General features: G+C 44.6%; 1 protein-coding gene across 2 annotated transcripts in view; it reads left to right on the forward strand.

Annotated features, from left to right (window-relative positions):
• LAMA3 (laminin subunit alpha 3) overlaps positions 1 to 22,979 on the forward strand; it is a 477,258-nt gene that overhangs the window by 244,446 nt on the left and 209,833 nt on the right. For both annotated transcript variants that reach the window (XM_063923602.1, XM_063923601.1), the window contains exons 30-34: positions 2,578 to 2,704; positions 2,782 to 2,921; positions 4,323 to 4,438; positions 7,186 to 7,397; positions 8,589 to 8,793. In XM_063923602.1, coding sequence (XP_063779672.1) covers positions 2,578 to 2,704; positions 2,782 to 2,921; positions 4,323 to 4,438; positions 7,186 to 7,397; positions 8,589 to 8,793 — 800 coding nt within the window. The remainder of the gene's footprint in view (positions 1 to 2,577; positions 2,705 to 2,781; positions 2,922 to 4,322; positions 4,439 to 7,185; positions 7,398 to 8,588; positions 8,794 to 22,979) is intronic.

Genomic DNA, 22,979 nt, shown 5'->3' on the forward strand with positions numbered 1-22,979 from the left:
AAGCAATTCCATTCGGCAGATTCCATGCAAGAATATTCCAAAGGGATCTGTTGGACAAATGGTCAGGGTCGCATCTGCAGATGCACCTGCGAATAACCCTGTCACCAAAGACAAGGGTGTCACTTCTGTGGTGGTTGCAGAAGGCTCACCTATTAGAAGGCCGCAGATTCGGCATTCAGGATTGGATCCTGGTGACCACGGACGCCAGCCTGAGAGGCTGGGGAGCAGTCACACAAGGAAGAAACTTCCAGGGAGTATGGACGAGTCTGGAAAAGTCTCTTCACATAAACATTCTGGAACTAAGAGCAATCTACAATGCTCTAAGCCAGGCGGAACTTCTCCTGCAAGGAAAGCCGGTGTTGATTCAGTCGGACAACATCACGGCGGTCGCCCATGTAAACAGGCAGGGCGGCACAAGAAGCAGGAGTGCAATGGCAGAAGCTGCCAAGATTCTTCGCTGGGCGGAGAATCACGTGATAGCACTGTCAGCAGTGTTCATCCCGGGCGTGGACAACTGGGAAGCAGACTTCCTCAGCAGACACGATCTTCATCCGGGAGAGTGGGGTCTACATCCAGAAGTCTTCAACATGTTAATAGACCGTTGGGAAAGACCAATTGTAGACATGATGGCGTCTCGCCTCAACAAGAAACTGGACAAATATTGCGCCAGGTCAAGAGATCCACAGGCAATAGCTGTGGACGCACTGGTAACTCCTTGGGTGTACCAGTCAGTGTATGTGTTTCCTCCTCTGCCGCTCATACCAAAGGTATTGAAGATCATACGGCAAAGAAGAGTAAGAACAATACTAGTGGTTCCGGATTGGCCGAGAAGGACTTGGTATCCGGAACTTCAAGAGATGCTCACGGACGAACCGTGGCCTCTACCTCTGAGAAGGGACCTGCTACAGCAGGGTCCCTGTCTTTTTCAAGACTTACCGCGGCTGCGTTTGACGGCATGGCGGTTGAACGCCAGATCCTAAAAGGGAAAGGCATTCCAGAAGAAGTCATTCCTACCTTGATTAAGGCACGGAAGGAAGTCACCGTGAAACATTATCACCGCATTTGGCGAAAATATGTAGCGTGGTGCGAGGATCGGAGGGTTCCGACGGAGGAATTCCAACTGGGTCGTTTCCTACATTTCCTGCAATCAGGATTATCTATGGGTCTCAAATTGGGATCCATTAAGGTTCAAATTTCGGCCCTGTCAATATTCTTCCAAAAAGAATTGGCCTCTGTCCCTGAGGTCCAGACTTTTGTCAAGGGAGTACTGCATATACAGCCTCCTGTGGTGCCTCCGGTGGCACCGTGGGATCTAAATGTAGTTTTAGATTTCCTCAAATCCCATTGGTTTGAACCATTGAAAAAGGTGGATTTGAAATATCTCACATTGAAAGTGACTATGTTACTAGCCCTGGCCTCTGCCAGGAGAGTATCTGAATTGGCGGCTTTATCTTATAAAAGTCCTTATCTAATCTTCCATTCGGATAGGGCAGAACTGCGGACTCGTCCGCATTTTCTCCCTAAAGTGGTATCAGCATTTCATCTGAACCAACCTATTGTGGTGCCTGCGGCCACTAGCGACTTGGAGGACTCCAAGTTGTTGGACGTTGTCAGAGCCTTAAAAATATACATTGCAAGGACGGCTGGAGTCAGAAAATCTGACTCGCTGTTTATATTGTATGCACCCAACAAGTTGGGCGCACCTGCTTCTAAGCAGTCGATTGCTCGTTGGATTTGTAACACAATTCAACTTGCACATTCTGTGGCAGGCCTGCCACAGCCTAAAACTGTAAAAGCCCACTCCACAAGGAAGGTGGGCTCATCTTGGGCGGCTGCCCGAGGGGTCTCGGCATTACAACTCTGCCGAGCAGCTACGTGGTCGGGGGAGAACACGTTTGTAAAATTTTACAAATTTGATACCCTGGCAAAGGAGGACCTGGAGTTCTCTCATTCGGTGCTGCAGAGTCATCCGCACTCTCCCGCCCGTTTGGGAGCTTTGGTATAATCCCCATGGTCCTTTCAGGAACCCCAGCATCCACTTAGGACGATAGAGAAAATAAGAATTTACTTACCGATAATTCTATTTCTCGGAGTCCGTAGTGGATGCTGGGCGCCCATCCCAAGTGCGGATTATCTGCAATACTTGTACATAGTTATTGTTAACTAATTCGGGTTATTGTTAAGGAGCCATCTTTAAGAGGCCCTTTCTGTTGTCATACTGTTAACTGGGTTTAGATCACAAGTTGTACGGTGTGATTGGTGTGGCTGGTATGAGTCTTACCCGGGATTCAAAATGCCTCCCTTATTGTGTATGCTCGTCCGGGCACAGTACCTAACTGGAGTCTGGAGGAGGGTCATAGGGGGAGGAGCCAGTGCACACCACCTGACCTAGTAAAGCTTTACTTTTTTGTGCCCTGTCTCCTGCGGAGCCGCTATTCCCCATGGTCCTTTCAGGAACCCCAGCATCCACTACGGACTCCGAGAAATAGAATTATCGGTAAGTAAATTCTTATTAAAAAAAGCGTGTATATCGATGATCTCTTTATTAATATATTTTATGATCTGGCAATTGCATAGAATCACATAACATTGGGCAGAAGAATACCACAAACAGGGAGATACGTCTTCATTGTCCATTACTATCAGACTGAGAACCCTACATTTCCAGTGTCAGTGCTCGTGAATGGTGGGACGCAGTGGTCAGGTAAGGGTGTTATACAACTCCTCTGGCATTATTATCTGTATTTTTTACAACCCTGAAATTATGTGACATTATTCTAGGTACCTTCAATGCCTCATATTGCCCTCACGTGTTTGGATGTCGAGACCTGGTGGTTGCAGGTAATCGGATTGGGCTTGATGTCACTAACCATGATCTGTCGGTAACCGTAACAACTCCTCCAGACAAGCCCATGGTTTTGGTGAGTGTGTGTCACCATTCAGGTCACCAATGCGATCTGACAGCTCTTTGATCTTTACAGAAAAAAAAGAGAAAATGCCAGTGCACACTTTAAAAACTAAGACCTAACAATCAGAATAATTAACATGGAGTAAAATTGAGCTTCTTAGCATAATATTTGGCCAAAAAATATGGCCCCACCTACCATGGTCAGGTAACCTCATCAGATGGGTCCCTAACATTCCAAAGGTTCAGATTCAGAACACAGGACCACCGGGCCAGCACATCCCAGCAGCTACAGTGAGAAGTAGCAGTGTACATGTTAATAAGTGTTGCATTATTAAGAGGCATAGGTGCCAAAAGTGTTGCATAGCTGAAAGGTATCAATTAATGTGTTAGAAAGTGTTACATTAATAAAAATACAGTTTAAGTGCTGAAAAGTGTTACAAATTACAATAATAATGCCCCCATTGCATCCTAGCCACACCAACCCAGGGACCCCACGCCTGAACCATTTGCCAATACTGACATATTATATAAATTTATAGTGCCCATTCCTTTTTTGATTGGTAGCATTGTTTATGTTTACGCTTGTACGTGGAACTCCCGGTAGTCATTATGTAGGATAATTGAAGATGTGCATCGATTAATATTGTTTTAAGGGCCCTTATAACACTATAAAACATAGGGGAGAGCCTTGGAGAGAGATAAAGTGGAGAGAGAGATAAAGTACCAACTAATTCGCTTCTGTCATTTTTCAAACACACACTGTAACATGGCAGTTAGGACTCAGAGATGATTGGCGATACTTTATCTCTCTCCCTTTTATCTGTTTCCGTGGCTTAATACATATCCCCCATAGTTTCCAACTATACCTAAGATTTAGGAGCAGTTTTGTCCCTCAATATTAAAAACTATACAATACAACTATGTTTGTCCATTTGCATAGCTTTATGGTTTAATATGTTTTATATATCATTATTTAAAATTAAAAAAATGCTCCTAAATTAATATTCATTGTACATTTTTCTGATGAAAATTGTAGTAGACACTAGAACTGATCCATGCTGGTACAACTATACTATATAGGCTGATGGTAAATGGATATTAATCTAATAGACGCTCAGCCTGTTGTGTGCTCTGTGTGGCTACATATATGTTTTGGAATATTTTGATCTTGCCTTGTACAGTTTGAATAGTTTTCAGTTCTGTAGCCATCTATTTGCTTTCATTGATTTATCATATTATTAGTGCTTCTTTTTTTAGTTCATATGTTTTTGGTAATATATTATTTTGTCCACAAGTTTTATAAAAACTATTTTTGGAATGTCTACTGTTGGTAATGTTTTGTGTGCACAGGACAATGTAGTGTTTGTAGCTTCAGCTGCTATTTGTAGCTAAAACATGACTTGTTCTCTTTTAGGAATCTGTCCTACTTGTTCCAGCCGAAAGTTACACACACAACATCTTACAGGAGAAACCACTGGATAAGTCTTTTGACTTTATTAATATCTGTGGAGAAAACAGCTTTTATATTGAGTAAGGATATTCTCCTTGTACTGTGCATGAAATCAATTTCACTTAACTGCTGAGTCTAACAAACTTCTTCATGTATGTCTTTTGAAGTAATACTTGGGTAGATATGCATGTATTTACATAATTTTATCGTATTTATTAATGATATACATCAAAATGGGTGATATTATGCTGTACACCAGGTCTGGCCAACCTGTGGCTATCCAGCTGTTGTGAAACGTCACATCCCAGCATGTTCTGCCACAGTTTTAGCATTTCCTAATAGGAAAAGTGTAGAAGGGCATGCTGGGGCTTGTAGTTTCACAACAGCTGGAGAGCCACAGGTTGGCCAGGCCTGCTGTACACACTGAATATGCAGTACAAAGACATTATCTTTGTACAATTGCACCTAACAGGTTCATATACAGTACTCTCTGTTTTCGGAAAACACTGCTATTGACTTAGGCTGGGTACACATCAAAACAATGTGTTACCCGGTCGACGGCACGACCGATATAACAATGTATTGGTCAGCCATACACACTGAACTATATGCAGAGCGGCCGTGTGATATATTGTTCATGGCTGCATTTACCTGCATGCCGTCGTTGCCAGGCATATCCATCTGCAAATGACTGTATTCATGGTATTATTATTATTATTATTTAATTATAATATGCCACAGTGATTCTGTAGCGTTCTACAAGGGAAACACAAACAGTATATAAAGTTACATAGATACATAATTACATTAGAATGCACAGAAGACTAAGGAGAGGGGGTTCTGCTCATAGGAATTTACAATCTATAGGGGTTGTGAGCTACTGTAGATTGAAAAAGTGAGTTTTAAGGACTCACATGAAGGCTAGATTGCTGGATGAAAGTTAATAAAGTGTGGGAGTGCATCCAGGGAAGTGGTGTTCAGGGAGGAGTTAAGGCAGCCATAATTAGCAGAGTGAAGAAGGTGGGAGGGATTATGTGAGAAAATGAGGCTGGAGATGTGGAGAGGATGAAACGGATAAGCTTGCCAAGACAAGTTGTGTAGACGGATAAGAGTAGAGGACCAAGAACAGAACTTTGGAGGTTCCCAACTGGGTTAGTGAAGGCGAGGTGGTTGTAGAGAATGACAAAGACTGGAATAACAAGTAGTAGGCAAACCAGGAAAGAGCTGAAAAGCAGAGCTCAATGTAGTGGAACATTTGAAGAAGAAAAGGTTGGTCAGCAGTGTCAGATGCCTTTTAAGGTCAAGGAATATAAGAATAAAGAACTGGCCATGAGGAGGTGATCTTGGTGAGTGCAGTTTTGGTGGAATGAGGAGACCTAAAGACAAAATGGAAAGGGTTTAGGAGGGAGTTGTAGGACAGAAAGAAGGTGAAGGAGGTTTTATACCACCCTGTTAAGGAGCAAAGGGGAGAAGAGAGTTGGGACATAGCACGGGAGGTGGGTTTAAGATAGAATGAGGGAGACCAGGGCATGAAGGATGCAGGGAAGGTGCAAGAGGACTGCATTTGCCATGAGCTCTGTACAGTATCTCAGATCTTTCTTGGAACAGTATCATTTGTAGTTCCAAAGTAAGTTTCAAATTTCTGTAATGATACTAATTGTAATAATTGAAATAGATTTTTTGATATAATAAATTTGAAAGGTTTTTATTTTTAATAGTGTTATAATTGAGGCATCATGGTGGTCTTTTCAATTGGGCTTAATGGACAGTTGCCTGAGGGCCCCGTGATTCTAATGGCCCTGAACTGATAGCCGAGGGTTCCCTCTTTCCAGGGTTACCAGATTTTTGAAAATCAGCCCTGGGTAACTGGAGAAATCCGACTTCAAGCAGCGATAACCATCCGAGCCTGTTAATTGCTCTTCCTGGCTGGATATCTCTAGTTCTGTCGGACTTAGAATTTTTCTGAGGGTATCACCCAAAAGCTGGGACTCTCCCCTTTTGGCAGTTTGTATCTACCAGGCCCAGAACCAGAGATATCAGCCTTCCAGAAGCTGGTCCCTGCTCCAGCTCTACACTCCTGTGATGCGGTTTTATATATTTGTCGTTGGATTGCTGCGGCTCCTAAACCCAGATCCCCAAGACCCTAGTACCTCCTGAAAGGTGTGAGTCTGTAGTTTTTTTTTTATCCCATTGAAAGCTAAGAAATCCACCCACAGGAACTGGAGGTATCCATGGTCAAGCAAGCTGCCCTCCCACCAGAAACTGATAAGTATTAAGCCCACTCCATTGTCCTCCCCTCCCCCGTGGATTAAACACCCCCTAGCACCCTGGAAGTCATGTGCTAGGGTGCCTTCATTCTGTCCAATGCCCCGCTTCTACAGTCTAGTGTTCTCCCTCCTGCCCTATCTCACTAAACACCCCTCCAATCTGTGCAGTAAAGGAGTAATTAGCAGAAATTGCTGCTCTATTTCCTGCATGCTGCATTCTGAGCAGACGTTAGAACACCCCCTGCGGCACATCACAGCCGCCGATGATAGCGCCTCCCACCCACACTGCTGGATTATGGGTAGGGGCCCCTGTGAGGCATTAGCTCTTTTTGTACCCTTAGCCCAAACCATGCACAGCAGTAATACAGCACTGGCATAACATGTTACAACCCCTCATTGTTACAAACATAAAGCACTGTGTAAAATTCTAAGTATAGCTGTTCTAACCTCATGAAGGAAGTCTGCAGCCACTACTGGCCTGAGGCAGTGTAATAAGGAATTGGGAGTTATATTATTCTTGGAAGTTAAGATAACTTTTTAATATATTTTTTTCCCTCTAGCCCATTCACCTCACCTGAATTCTGTAGAGATTCCGCCAGATCATTGGTGGCTTATTATAATGATGGAGCATTACCATGCAAATGCCATGTAGAGGGAGCCACAGGCCAAGATTGCAATCCAATGGGAGGACAGTGCAGCTGCAGACCTAACATCATTGGCAGGACTTGCAGCCGATGTGCTACTGGTTACTATGGATTTCCATACTGCAAACGTGAGTTTAGTGTATATTGGTATTATTATCCCTGTGCCACAAGTTAATGCCAGTCACCGCAGAATACACAAAGTACTTTCCTGGTTAGCAGGGTTTTAATCGTTATATACTCACTAATTCCCTTTTCACCTTTCCTTTGATTACTTTCATTGGGCCACCCACAAACTATTCCTCCAGGAGAGTTAGAAACATTGGCGTTTGGGTAGTTCTTGTTTTAGTGTTTGTATTTCAGTCATACAATATACCATAGGTCTGCAAACTCGGTTCTCATTACCCCCACACAGTGCATGTTTTGCAGGTCTCCTCACAGAATCACACAGAATAATTAACTCCACCTGCGGACCTTTTAAAATGTATCTGTGAGTAATTAATACACCTGTGCACCTGCTGGGTTACCTGCAAAACATGCACTGTGTGGGGTAATGAGGACCGAGTTTGCAGACCTATACAATATACAGTCCCTAGTCAGCACTCCTTCGCCTGAATCTCTTCTATGCCCCATCTGTAATTAAATTAAATAGTCCAACTCATAAATAAATGTTTCCATTATGTGAATAATAACATTATGTATTTGCCTGAAACATAGAATTTAACGTCAGATAAGAACCATTTGGCCCATGTAGTCTGTCTGCATGTCCTTCCCTTCCTAAATGTCTATAAACTGTATATAATCAATTATATGTGTAAAGTGGGCATCTACCCTTATGTCCCACTGGTCTAAAACTTTTCCAAAGGTCTGACAGCAGGTGACCTATAGATTTACCTCTCAGGGGACAAAGTGCTATTTATAAACAAAAAATAAAATAAAAATGTCACATTACAGTCTTGGAATGTACTTATATGAGACTTTTTACCATACCTCCCAACCATCCAGATTTTGGTGGCTCAGTCCCGCTTTCGGGCACTGTCCCGCCGTTCCACCAGTGGGTCACAGTGTCCCTCTGTGGGAGGTGTTTGGGAGGCTTCCTCTCTCCTGCTGCTCAGCTTAGCAAAGCAAGCAATGAATAGATGACCTTGACCATTCTGGGACGTTACTTGTCTCAGTAAGACATGCACCACTCTTGTGCATACTTGGTGTCCCTTATTTTTTGCCAGCTACCTTTACGTTAACATGCAGGACAATAGTTTTCTGTAGTACCTGTGTTTCCAGCAGCTGCAATTTATTTTGTGTTTCTATATTTGAACATTTAGCATGCAATTGTGGTCGTGGCCTGTGTGATGAAGTAACCGGCAGATGCATCTGCCCACCACAGACGGTTAAGCCTATATGTGAAATCTGCAAACCACATACGTTCGGCTACCACCCGCTCCTGGGGTGTGAAGGATGCAACTGTTCAGCCACAGGGGTAATACAGCCATCCCGGCCTGAGTGTGATGGAACAAGTGGTCAGTGCAGGTCAGTCACGCGTTTCACGTTATAGAAGATAGAACTAATATTTGGATATACATTTGCGTGGTTATTTGTGGCTTAATGGACGTTTATATCTAATGTAGCAGATTCACGGGGCAGTATACACCTAAGGCTGCAAGCAAGCATATAGCAAACCTACAGGGTAATTGTGGTGGCAACTACGCATTGCTCCTCCTATAACTATGCAAACTCACACTTTTTATAATGGTACAAATTAGTATTTATGTTAGCTGCAGGCCTGGACCTGTGCTTCCTTGTTCGATACACTGTGCTGTACTTTACTGTGGCAAACAACCACCCTTTCCACATGAAGCTTTGCTGTCCTTGACAAGGTTAACACCAACATAAATAATCTGTATGTATACTACAGTTGTGTGTATAGGCCTATGAATGCTGCATAGAATATATGTGTGTATAGTATAATGGTATGTATAGGCCTATGAATGTTGCATAGAATATCTGTGTGTATAGTATAGTGGTATGTATAGGCCTATGAATGCTGCATAGAATATCTGTGTGTATAGTATAGTGGTATGTATAGGTCTATGAATGTTACATAGAATATCTGTGTGTATAGTATAGTGGTATGTATAAGTCTATGAATGCTGCATAGAATATCTGTGTGTATAGTATAGTGGTATGTATAGGTCTATGAATGCTGCATAGAATGTCTGTATCAGAGGCGTAACTAGGGTTTTTGGAGCCCAGGGCAAGATCAATAATGGCGCCCCCCCCCCCCCCCCCCCCACCACCACCAAAAAAAAAAATATATATATATTTTTTTTTTATAAAAATAATAAATTAATAAAATGATAATAAAAAAAAAATACAAAAGGAAAGTATGTGCAGACGCCACCGGTGTCACTGCATATAAAGATGTCATGGTGTGTATGTATGTGTATGTAGGTGCAGTGGTCGAAGTTGAATTTTTGAAGGTGGAATGAAAGACTGCAGATAGCAATTATGCGCGCGCCTTCGGCGCGCGCGCCCTGGAAAAGGGGCGTGGTCACTCAAAAGGGGCGTGTCCTTCAGTGTAGTAGGACCCCTTATACTATCTAGTACTGGTGCCCCTTTGACATTATAGCACACGGTATGAGCCGAAATTCACATTATAGCACACAGTATGAGCCGAAATTCACATTGCCCCACACGGCATGAGCCGAAATTCACATTATAGCACACAGTATGAGCCGAAATTCACATTACCCCACATGGTATGAGCCAAAATTCACATTATAGCACACGGTATGAGCCGAAATTCACATTACTCCACATGGTATGAGCCAAAATTCACATTACCCCACATGGTATGAGCCGAAATTCACATTACAGCACACGGTATGAGCCGAAATTCACATTACAGCACACGGAATGAGCCAAAATTCACATTACCCCACATAGTATGAGCCAAAATTCACATTACCCCACATAGTATGAGCCGAAATTCACATTATAGCACACGGTATGAGCCAAAATTCACGTTACAGCACATGATATGAGCCAAAATTCCCATTATAGAGTTAGGGGATCCTACCCCCAGAATTAACATGGCCTGTGGGGCACTATGATGAGGGGAGCCCACCCCCTTAATAGACTAATTGCAGAGTTTAGCAGCGGAAGGGCTGCAGCGGTTTCTCACCCCAAGCTGCGGCGCTTCTGCCACCTCCGACACTCCACATCTTCGGCACCACCCGGGATGCAGAGCACCGCACCGGGTATGCACCCTTTTCAGTGTGGTCTGCTGCGCTCCGAAGGGGTTCTTGTTTCATGCTGCAGGATCCCGATGTGCGCCTTCCTCCCCGCTGTTACTGTCATGGTAAGCATTAGTATCGTTTACCGCAGAGGCCATTTTCTGAGGCATATGTGTTAAACCTCAGGAACTGAGATGCCCTTCTCACCATATAGCTGTGTGGCCGAGCCGGGCGGGGGGACAGCCAGCAGCAGCATGCCGGATATCGGCAGCAGAGGGTGCAGGCTGTACATACTTGAGGCAGCTGGATATTCAACAGTGCTGAAAGCCTCCGGAGCCCGCACCCCCGGAGCTGCAGTACACCGGCAGAGGACACCCATCCCCCGAACCCTGCGTAGCCCAAAGCCGGAGATCAGCAGCATGTTGAACGCGGAAGCAGAAGCTGCTTATTGCCGGTCAGCATGCTGCTGATCTCCGGCTTTGGGCTCCGCACGTGCATTACAGCCCCCACCCTCGGCTGCTGATATCCGGCATGCTGCCCCTGCTGCTGGCTTTCCACCCGCCCGGCTCGCCCACCCAGCTGGATGGTGAGTGAGAAGGGCATCTCAGTGCCCGTGGTTTTATACATACCTGTCTTCGGTAAATGGCCATTAGTACATCCCACACACACTGATTACACACACACAGACTTGCCACCCCCAAATCCTACACACACACATTCTCATACTTTCCTCTCCCCCACACACACACTGGACTGCAAAAATTTACACACACTGACACTGTTCCACACACACACAATTAACACACACTCACACTGTCCCACACACACAATTAACACACACGCACACTGTCCCACACACCAGTGGCATGCGGTGAGGTCAGTGGCGTGCGGTGAGGCACTACAGCCATAATGTCCGCCGAATCCTGCCGATGACCCCTACCGCCACCGAGCCAATGCCCGCCACTGCCTCTGAGCCGATGCCCGCTGCCACCACCAATGGCTTACAAACTCGCCCACCATCAACTGACCCAGCCCTCCGCCACTAATTTGCAACTCAGTCCAAAGCCGCCAATGCCCACTGCATGCCTGCTCATCATACTTGTGATATATTGTACATTTTTATAGAAAAAATTAATAATTAGTGTTTGGGACTGGGAAGGGAGTGGGAGGAGGACATGAATGCAATTTTGTTGTCCAGGGTTTCCATTAACTTAATGAAGAAGGGTCTGAATGGGTTAAAAATGTAAAAAAAAAAACTGCGTGAGGTCCCCCTCCTAAGTATAACCAGCCTCGGGCTCTTTGAGCCGGTCCTGGTTGTTTAAATACTGGGAAAAAATTGGACAGGGGTTCCCCGTATTTAGACAACCAGCATCGGGCTCTTAGTCCGGTCCTGGTTCCAAAAATACAAGGGACAAAAGATGTAGGGGTCCCCCCGTATTTTTAAAACCAGCACCGGGCTCCACTAGCCAGGGACATAATGCCACAGCCGGGGGACACATTTATGTAGGTCCCTGCGGCCGTGGCATTACCCCCCCAACTAGTTACCACTGGCCGGGGTTCCCTGGAGGAGTGGGGACACCTTAAATCAAGGGGTCACCCCCCCTCCAGGCACCCAAGGGCCAGGGGTGAAGCCCGAGGCTGTCCCCCCCATCCGTGGGCTGTGGATGGGAGGCTGATAACCATGTAAGTAAAAAAAGAATATTGTTTTTTGTTGTGGAACTACAAGGCCCAGAAAGCCTCCCCCGCTTGCTGGTACTTGGAGAACCTCAAGTACCAACATGCAGGGAAATAACGGGCCCGCCGGTACCTGTAGTTCTACAACAGAAAAAATACCCAAATAAAAACACAACTCACACACCGTGACATTAAAAATTTATTAAAGCACACTGACACACTCACACATACTTACCTATATCCCACGCCGGTCACGTCCACTTGTCCAGTAGAATCCAATGGGGTAGCTGTAAAAATGAGAGACACATTACTTACCTACATCCCACGCCGGTCACGTCCACTTGTCCAGTAGAATCCAGTAGGGGAATCTGTAAAAATGAGAGACAGATTACTTACCTACATCCCACGCCGGTCACGTCCACTTGTCCAGTAGAATCCAATAGGGGTACCTGTAAAAATGAGAGACAGATTACTTACCTACATCCCACGCCGGTCACGTCCACTTGTCCAGTAGAATCCAATAGGGGTACCTGTAAAAATGAGAGACAGATTACTTACCTACATCCCACGCCGGTCACGTCCACTTGTCCAGTAGAATCCAATAGGGGTACCTGTAAAAATGAGAGACAGATTACTTACCTACATCTCACACCGGTCACGTCCACTTGTCCAGTAGAATCCAATAGGGGAATCTGTAAAAATGAGAGACACATTACTTACCTACATCCCACGCCGGTCACGTCCACTTGTCCAGTAGAATCCAATAGGGGTACCTGTAAAAATGAGAGAGAGATTACTTACCTACATCCCACGCCGGTCACGTCCACTTGTCAGTAGAATCCAATAGGGGTACCTGTAAAAATGAGAGAGAGATTACTTACCTACATCCCACGCCGGTCACGTCCACTTGTCCAGTAGAATCCAATATGGGAATCTGTAAAAATGAGAGACAGATTACTTACCTACATCCCACGCCGGTCACGTCCACTTGTCCAGTAGAATCCAATAGGGGTACCTGTAAAAATGAGAGACAGATTACTTACCTACATCCCACGCCGGTCACGTCCACTTGTCCAGTAGAATCCAATAGGGGAATCCGTAAAAATGAGAGACACATTACTGACCTACATCCCACGCCGGTCACGTCCACTTGTCCAGTAGAATCCAATAGGGGTACCTGTAAAAATGAGAGAGAGATTACTTACCTACATCCCACGCCGGTCACGTCCACTTGTCAGTAGAATCCAATAGGGGTACCTGTAAAAATGAGAGAGAGATTACTTACCTACATCCCACGCCGGTCACGTCCACTTGTCCAGTAGAATCCAATATGGGAATCTGTAAAAATGAGAGACAGATTACTTACCTACATCCCACGCCGGTCACGTCCACTTGTCCAGTAGAATCCAATAGGGGTACCTGTAAAAATGAGAGAGAGATTACTTACCTACATCCCACACCAGTCACGTCTACTTGTCCAGTAGAATCCAATAGGGGAATCTGTAAAAATGAAAATGATACTTACAAACTTCAATCCACAGGAGGAGAGAGAGAGAGAGAGAGAGAGAGAGAGAGAGAGAGAGAGAGAGGGGGAGAGAGACTAACCTGCTGCTGCTGCTGCTGGGGAGACCGGCACACACTGCAGGGCCACGACGGGAGGACGGAGCCGGCGGAGGAGGGGGAGAGCCGCACACCGCCGCTCCTGTCAGCGTCAGCGAAGGAGGACGGGGGGGCGCACACTGCAAACACCAATCACCGCCGGGACAATTAACACACACGCACACTGTCCCACACACACACACAATTAATACACACGCACACTGTCCCACACACACACACACAATTAACACGCTCACACTGTCCCACACACACACACACAATTAACACGCGCACACTGTCCCACACACACACACACACACACACAATTAACACACACGCACACTGTCCCACACACACACACACTTAACACACACGCACACTGTCCCACACACACACAAATAACACACACGCACATTGTCCCCTACACACACACACACACACACACGCACACACACAATTAACACACACGCACACTGTCCCACACACACACAATTAACACACGCACACTGTCCCACACACACACACACAATTAACACACACGCACACTGCCCCACACTCACACACACACAATTAACACACAGGCACACTGTCCCACGCACACACAATTAACACACACGCACATTGTTCCCCCCCACACACACACACAATTAACACACACACACACTGTCCCACACACACACAATTAACACACGCACACTGTCCCACACACACAATTAACACACGCACACTGTCCCACACACACACACAATTAACACACACGCACACTGTCCCACACACACAATTAACACACACGCACACTGTCCCACACACACACAATTAAGACACACGCACACTGTCCCACACACACACAATTAACACACACGCACACTGTCCCACACACACACACACAATTAACACACGCACACTGTCCCACACACACACAATTAACACACTCACACTGTCCCACACACACAATTAACACACTCACACAATTAATACACATTCACACTGTCCCACACAATTAACACACTCACACAATTAACACACTCACACTGTCCCACACACACACACACAATTAACACACACACTGTCCCGCACCCCCCTCTCCCGACAGAAAAAAACCCTCTAAACATATGTAAAGCCCGCTTACCGAGGTCGCGGTCGCACGCACCTCCGATGTCGCGGTCACGCGCGATCGCGCACTGTATGATGTGTAAGGAGGAGGGGGGGGGGAGGAGGAGGAGGGGGGGAGGAGGAGGGAGGGGGGGGGAGGAGGAGGGAGAGGGGGGGAGGAGGAGGAGGGAGGGGAGGAGGAGGGAGGGGAGGAGGAGGGAGGGGGAAAGGAGGAGGGGGGGGGGAGGAGGAGGGGGAAAGGGGGAGGGGGAAAGGAGGAGTGGGAAAGGGGGAGGGGGAAAGGAGGAGGGGGGGGAGGGGGAAAGGAGGAGGAGGGGGGGGGGGAGCGGAGGCTCCTGGCTGCCGCTGCCTGTCCAGTGTGACAGGCACAGCAGCCGGGAAGACAGGGAGAGCGCCGCAGGTAGCGCCGGCGGAATCCCTGTCACATGGGGTGAGCGGGCCGTGCCGGTGGCGCCCCCTCTGTTGGGGCTTCCACAGCGCCCACGGCACGCCTCTGCCCTGATGTCTCAATCACTTGCTGTCGATCCCGGCGCACAGGAGGGGAAACGGGTAAGGGTCCGACACTGCTGCTGCCGCAAGAGAGGAGTGCTGTGGTGTTTGGCTTCCATGCCTGCACTGCGCCGTCCATCAAGCTCCGCCCTCATCGCATGTGGTGTGGACCTTTGGCGGTCCAGAATTCAGCCATGAGGGGAATCCGGGGGATTAAGTGGGGGCAGTGGGACACTAGGAGCCTCCCGCACCATGCGGGAGTGTTGGCATGTATGGCCTGGGGCCGGCTCTGCATCAGAGGCGGACCAGTAGGAGGCTGGAACAGGGCGGTGTGTTGAGCTCTGGGAGCTTTGCATTACAGGGCGGCGGGCAGGGCCGGATTAAGGGTTGTGGGGGCCCAGGGGCAACTAAATTGTGGAGTCCCCCATTACAAAGATGTATGCAACCCCCCCTCTCATCCTTCAATAGCAGCGACACACACACACACACACACACACACACTCTCTCTCTCTCTCTCTCTCTCTCTCTCTCTCTCTCTCTCTTTTTCTCTCTCTCTCTCTTACTTCACCTGTCTGGTCCTGACACTTTGAGCAGCAGCACCCTGAGCAGGGGGAGCGGGTGATCAGGGAGCCGGGATAGCACGCTGTGTGCCGGCATCTGTGCAGCTCCTCCGTCGTCATGGCAGCAGCTGGGGGCAGCTCCGGTACAGTATCTCGCGGGAGTCGGGACATAACATCACTATCCCGCAAGTCTTTGTACTGAAGCTCCTCGGCGGCTGCTGTTAATAAACAGCTGAGCCGCAGAGGACGTGGGGGAACGGAGTCACAGCTAAATGCTGTGCTCTTGGCGGCGGCCCAGCCGGGCTATGTGGCTGCATGCTGGGAGGAACGGAGTGCCAGACAGACTGTGGAGGGCGCATGGGGCGAGCGGGCCGTGCAGGGGCCGATGGCGCCCCCCTCTGCTGGGCCTGCCACGGCGCCCAGGGCACTTGCCCTGCTCGCCCCGTGCTAGTTACGCCTCTGATCTGTATGTATACTATAGTTGTGTGTATAGGCCTATGAATGTTACATAGAATATCTGTGTGTATAGTATAGTGGTATGTATAGGTCTATGAATGCTGCATAGAATATCTGTGTGTATAGTATAGTGGTATGTATAGGCCTATGAATGCTGCATAGAATATCTGTATGTACAGTATACTATAGTTGTGTGTATAGGCCTATGAATGCTGCATAGAATATCTGTGTGTATAGTATAGTGGTATGTATAGGTCTATGAATGCTGCATAGAATATCTGTGTGTATAGTATAGTGGTATGTATAGGCCTATGAATGCTGCATAGAATATCTGTATGTATACTATAGTTGTGTGTATAGGCCTATGAATGCTGCATAGAATATCTGTATGTATACTATAGTTGTGTGTATAGGCCTATGAATGCTGCATAGAATATCTGTGTGTATAGTATAGTGGTATGTATAGGCCTATGAATGCTGCATAGAATATCTGTGTGTATAGTATAGTGGTATGTATAGGCCTATGAATGCTGCATAGAATATCTGTATGTATACTATAGTTGTGTGTATAGGCCTATGAATGCTGCATAGAATATATGTGTGTATAGTATAGTGGTATGTATAGGCCTATGAATGCTGCATAGAATATCTGTATGTATACTATAGTTGTGTGTATAGGCCTATGAATGCTGCATAGAATATCTGTATGTATACTATAGTTGTGTGTATAGGCCTATGAATGCTGCATAGAATATCTGTGTGTATAGTATAGTGGTATGTATAGGCCTATGAATGCTGCATAGAATATCTGTATGTATACTATAGTTGTGTGTATAGGCTTATGAATGCTGCATAGAATATCTGTATGTATACTATAGTTGTGTGTATAGGCCTATGAATGCTGCATAGAATATCTGTGTGTATAGTATAGTGGTATGTATAGGTCTATGAATGCTGCATAGAAAATCTGTGTGTATAGTATAGTGGTATGTATAGGCCTATGAATGCTGCATAGAATATCTGTATGTATACTATAGTTGTGTGTATAGGCCTATGAATGCTGCATAGAATATCTGTATGTATACTATAGTTGTGTGTATAGGCCTATGAATGCTGCATAGAATATCTGTGTGTATAGTATAGTGGTATGTATAGGCCTATGAATGCTGCATAGAATATCTGTGTGTATAGTATAGTGGTATGTATAGGCCTATGAATGCTGCATAGAATATCTGTATGTATACTATAGTTGTGTGTATAGGCCTATGAATGCTGCATAGAATATATGTGTGTATAGTATAGTGGTATGTATAGGCCTATGAATGCTGCATAGAATATCTGTATGTATACTATAGTTGTGTGTATAGGCCTATGAATGCTGCATAGAATATCTGTATGTATACTATAGTTGTGTGTATAGGCCTATGAATGCTGCATAGAATATCTGTATGTATACTATAGTTGTGTGTATAGGCCTATGAATGCTGCATAGAATATCTGTGTGTATAGTATAGTGGTATGTATAGGCCTATGAATGCTGCATAGAATATCTGTATGTATACTATAGTTGTGTGTATAGGCCTATGAATGCTGCATAGAATATCTGTATGTATACTATAGTTGTGTGTATAGGCCTATGAATGCTGCATAGAATATCTGTGTGTATAGTATAGTGGTATGTATAGGTCTATGAATGCTGCATAGAAAATCTGTGTGTATAGTATAGTGGTATGTATAGGCCTATGAATGTTACATAGAATATCTGTGTGTATAGTATAGTGGTATGTATAGGCCTATGAATGCTGCATAGAATATCTGTATGTATACTATAGTTGTGTGTGTAGGCCTATGAATGCTGCATAGAATATCTGTGTGTATAGTATAGTGGTATGTATAGGTCTATGAATGCTGCATAGAAAATCTGTGTGTATAGTATAGTTGTATGTATAGGCCTATGAATGTTACATTGAATATCTGTGTGTATAGTATAGTGGTATGTATAGGCCTATGAATGTTACATAGAATATCTGTGTGTATAGTATAGTGGTATGTATAGGCCTATGAATGCTGCATAGAATATCTGTGTGTATAGTGTAGTGGTATGTATAGGCCTATGAATGCTGCATAGAATATCTGTATGTATACTATAGTTGTGTGTATAGGCCTATGAATGCTGCATAGAATATATGTGTGTATAGTATAGTGGTATGTATAGGCCTATGAATGCTGCATAGAATATCTGTGTGTATAGTATAGTGGTATGTATAGGCCTATGAATGCTGCATAGAATATCTGTGTGTATAGTATAGTGGTATGTATAGGTCTATGAATGCTGCATAGAATATCTGTGTGTATAGTATAGTGGTATGTATAGGCCTATGAATGCTGCATAGAATATCTGTATGTATACTATAGTTGTGTGTATAGGCCTATGAATGCTGCATAGAATATCTGTATGTATACTATAGTTGTGTGTATAGGCCTATGAATGCTGCATAGAATATCTGTGTGTATAGTATAGTGGTATGTATAGGTCTATGAATGCTGCATAGAAAATCTGTGTGTATAGTATAGTGGTATGTATAGGCCTATGAATGTTACATAGAATATCTGTGTGTATAGTATAGTGGTATGTATAGGCCTATGAATGCTGCATAGAATATCTGTATGTATACTATAGTTGTGTGTATAGGCCTATGAATGCTGCATAGAATATCTGTATGTATACTATAGTTGTGTGTATAGGCCTATGAATGCTGCATAGAATATCTGTGTGTATAGTATAGTGGTATGTATAGGTCTATGAATGCTGCATAGAAAATCTGTGTGTATAGTATAGTGGTATGTATAGGCCTATGAATGTTACATAGAATATCTGTGTGTATAGTATAGTGGTATGTATAGGCCTATGAATGCTGCATAGAATATCTGTGTGTGTATAGTATAGTGGTATGTATAGGCCTATGAATGTTACATAGAATATCTGTGTGTGTATAGTATAGTGGTATGTATAGGTCTATGAATGCTGCATAGAATATCTGTGTGTATGTATAGGCCTATGAATTGTGCATAGAATTTCTGTGTGTATAGTATAGTATAGTGGTATGTATAGGCCTATGAATTGTGCATAGAATATCTGTGTGTATAGTATAGTGGTATGTATAGGCCTATGAATGCTGCATAGAATATCTGTGTGTATAGTATAGTGGTATGTATAGGCCTATGAATGCTGCATAGAATATCTGTGTGTATAGTATAGTGGTATGTATAGGCCTATGAATGCTGCATAGAATATCTGTGTGTATAGTATAGTGGTATGTATAGGCCTATGAATGTTACATAGAATATCTGTGTGTATAGTATAGTGGTATGTATAGGCCTATGAATGCTGCATAGAATATATGTGTGTATAGTATAATGGTATGTATAGGCCTATGAATGCTGTATAGAATATCTGTGTGTATAGTATAGTGGTATGTATAGGCCTATGAATGCTGCATAGAATATATGTGTGTATAGTATAGTGGTATGTATAGGCCTATGAATGCTGCATAGAATATCTGTGTGTATAGTGTAGTGGTATGTATAGGCCTATGAATGTTACATAGAATATCTGTGTGTATAGTATAGTGGTATGTATAGGTCTTTGAATGTTACATAGAATATCTGTGTGTATAGTATAGTGGTATGTATAGGTCTATGAATGTTACATAGAATATCTGTGTGTATAGTATAGTGGTATGTATAGGTCTATGAATGTTACATAGAATATCTGTGTGTGTTTAGTATAGTGGTATGTATAGGCCTATGAATGTTACATAGAATATCTGTGTGTATAGTATAGTTGTGTGTATGGGTCTATGAATGTTACATAGAATATCTGTGTGTATAGTATAGTGGTATGTATAGGTCTATGAATGCTGCATAGAAAATCTGTGTGTATAGTATAGTGGTATGTATAGGCCTATGAATGTTACATAGAATATCTGTGTGTATAGTATAGTGGTATGTATAGGCCTATGAATGTTACATAGAATATCTGTGTGTATAGTATAGTGGTATGTATAGGCCTATGAATGTTACATAGAATATCTGTGTGTATAGTATAGTGGTATGTATAGGCCTATGAATGCTGCATAGAATATCTGTGTGTATAGTATAGTGGTATGTATAGGCCTATGAATGTTACATAGAATATCTGTGTGTATAGTATAGTGGTATGTATAGGTATATGAATGCTGCATAGAATATCTGTGTGTATAGTATAGTGGTATGTATAGGCCTATGAATTGTGCATAGAATATCTGTGTGTATAGTATAGTGGTATGTATAGGTCTATGAATGCTGCATAGAATATCTGTGTGTATAGTATAGTGGTATGTATTGGCCTATGAATGTTACATAGAATATCTGTGTGTATAGTATAGTGGTATGTATAGGCCTATGAATGCTGCATAGAATATCTGTGTGTATAGTATAGTGGTATGTATAGGCCTATGAATGTTACATAGAATATCTGTGTGTATAGTATAGTATAGTATAGTGGTATGTATAGGTCTATGAATGCTGCATAGAATATCTGTGTGTATAGTATAGTGGTATGTATAGGCCTATGAATTGTGCATAGAATATCTGTGTGTATAGTATAGTGGTATGTATAGGCCTATGAATGCTGCATAGAATATCTGTGTGTATAGTATAGTGGTATGTATAGGCCTATGAATGCTGCATAGAATATCTGTGTGTATAGTATAGTGGTATGTATAGGCCTATGAATGTTACATAGAATATCTGTGTGTATAGTATAGTGGTATGTATAGGTCTATGAATGCTGCATAGAATATCTCTGTGTATAGTATAGTGGTATGTATAAGTCTATGAATGCTGCATAGAATATCTGTGTGTATAGTATAGTGGTATGTATAGGCCTATGAATGCTGCATAGAATATCTGTGTGTATATTATAGTGGTATGCAGTGGCGTAACTAGAAATTTTTCTCCCCCAAGCCAAAAAATTTTTGGCGCCCCCCCCCGCTGCATAACTGGGAGCAAGAAAGGGACAAATATGCGCGCGCCGAAGGCGCGCGCTGCAAAAAAAGGGGCGTGGTTTTGTTGGAATGAAAAATAATCCTGATTCATGCCCCTTACATTATTTGTCATTTTTCCTCCTTATAGTAATGCCCAGTATACATTATGCCACATACTGCAATGGCCCTTAGACATTATGCCGCACACAACAATGCACATGACACAATATGCACACACTGTAATGCCCCCGACACATTATGCCACACACCGTAATGCCCCCGACACATTATGACAGGAATCGCAATGCCCGTTATACATTATGCTACACACTGCAATGCCCCTGATACATTATAGCACATACAATGCCTGTGACACATTATGACACACACCGCAATGACCTTGAGACATTATACCACAATGCCCGTGATATAGTATACCATACACCGTAATGCCTGTGACACATACCGCAATGCCCTGCCCGTTATACCCTATGCCACACACCGCAATGCCCGTTATGTATTATGCCACACTGCAATGACCCTGAGACATTATACCACATACCACAATGCCCGTGATATAGTATACCACACACCGTAATGCCTGACACATTATGACACACACCGCAATGTCCGTGATACATTATGCCACACACTGCAATGACCCTGAGACATTATACCACATATCACAATGCCCGCGATATAGTATACCATACACCGTAATGCCTGTGACACATTATGACACACACCACAATGTCCGTGATACATTATGCCACACACCGTAATGCCCATTACACATTAAGTCCTACAGTAAGGCTTCTAATTACTTTTCAATTACCTTCTCGTTGTCAGGGGTTTCATGCACTGGGTGTCATGCTCGTTGCCAGGTGTTTCATGCACTGGGTGTCATGCTCGTTGTCAGGTGTTTCATGCACTGGGTGTCATGCTCGTTGCTAGGAGGTAGTCCTTGTTGCTAGGGCTGTGCTCCCAGTGCCACATATGTCCCCAGTGCCAGATATTTCCCCACGGTGCCAGGTACTCACATGCCCCCGGTGCCAAATATAGCCCCCCCCCCCATGTGCCAGGTACACATATACCCCCCCAGTGCCAGATATGCCCCCAGTGCCAGATATTCCCCCCCAGTGCCACATATGCCCCCAGTGCCAGATATTCCCCCCATGCCAGATATGCCGCCAGTGCCATATATTCCCCCCCAGTGCCACATATGCCCCCAGTGCCAGATATTCCCCCAGTGCCAGATATGCCGCCAGTGCCATATATTCCCCCCGAGTGCCATATATCCCCAGTGACAGATATTCCCCCCCAGTGCCAGATATTCTCCCCCAGTGCCATATAAGCCCCAGGGCCAGATATTCCCTCCCAGTGCCAGATATCCCCCCCCCCCCCCCAGTGCCACATATCCACCCCGTGCCAGATATCCCCCCCCCAGTGCCATATATGCCCCAGTGCCAGATATCCCCCCCCAGTGCCAGACATCCCCCCCCCCCCAGTGCGATATGCCCTAGTGCCAGATATCCCCCCCCCCCCAGTGCCATATATGCCCC

This window comes from Pseudophryne corroboree, chromosome 5 (genome assembly GCF_028390025.1).
Source record: "Pseudophryne corroboree isolate aPseCor3 chromosome 5, aPseCor3.hap2, whole genome shotgun sequence".
NCBI classification, from domain to species: Eukaryota; Metazoa; Chordata; class Amphibia; order Anura; family Myobatrachidae; genus Pseudophryne; species Pseudophryne corroboree.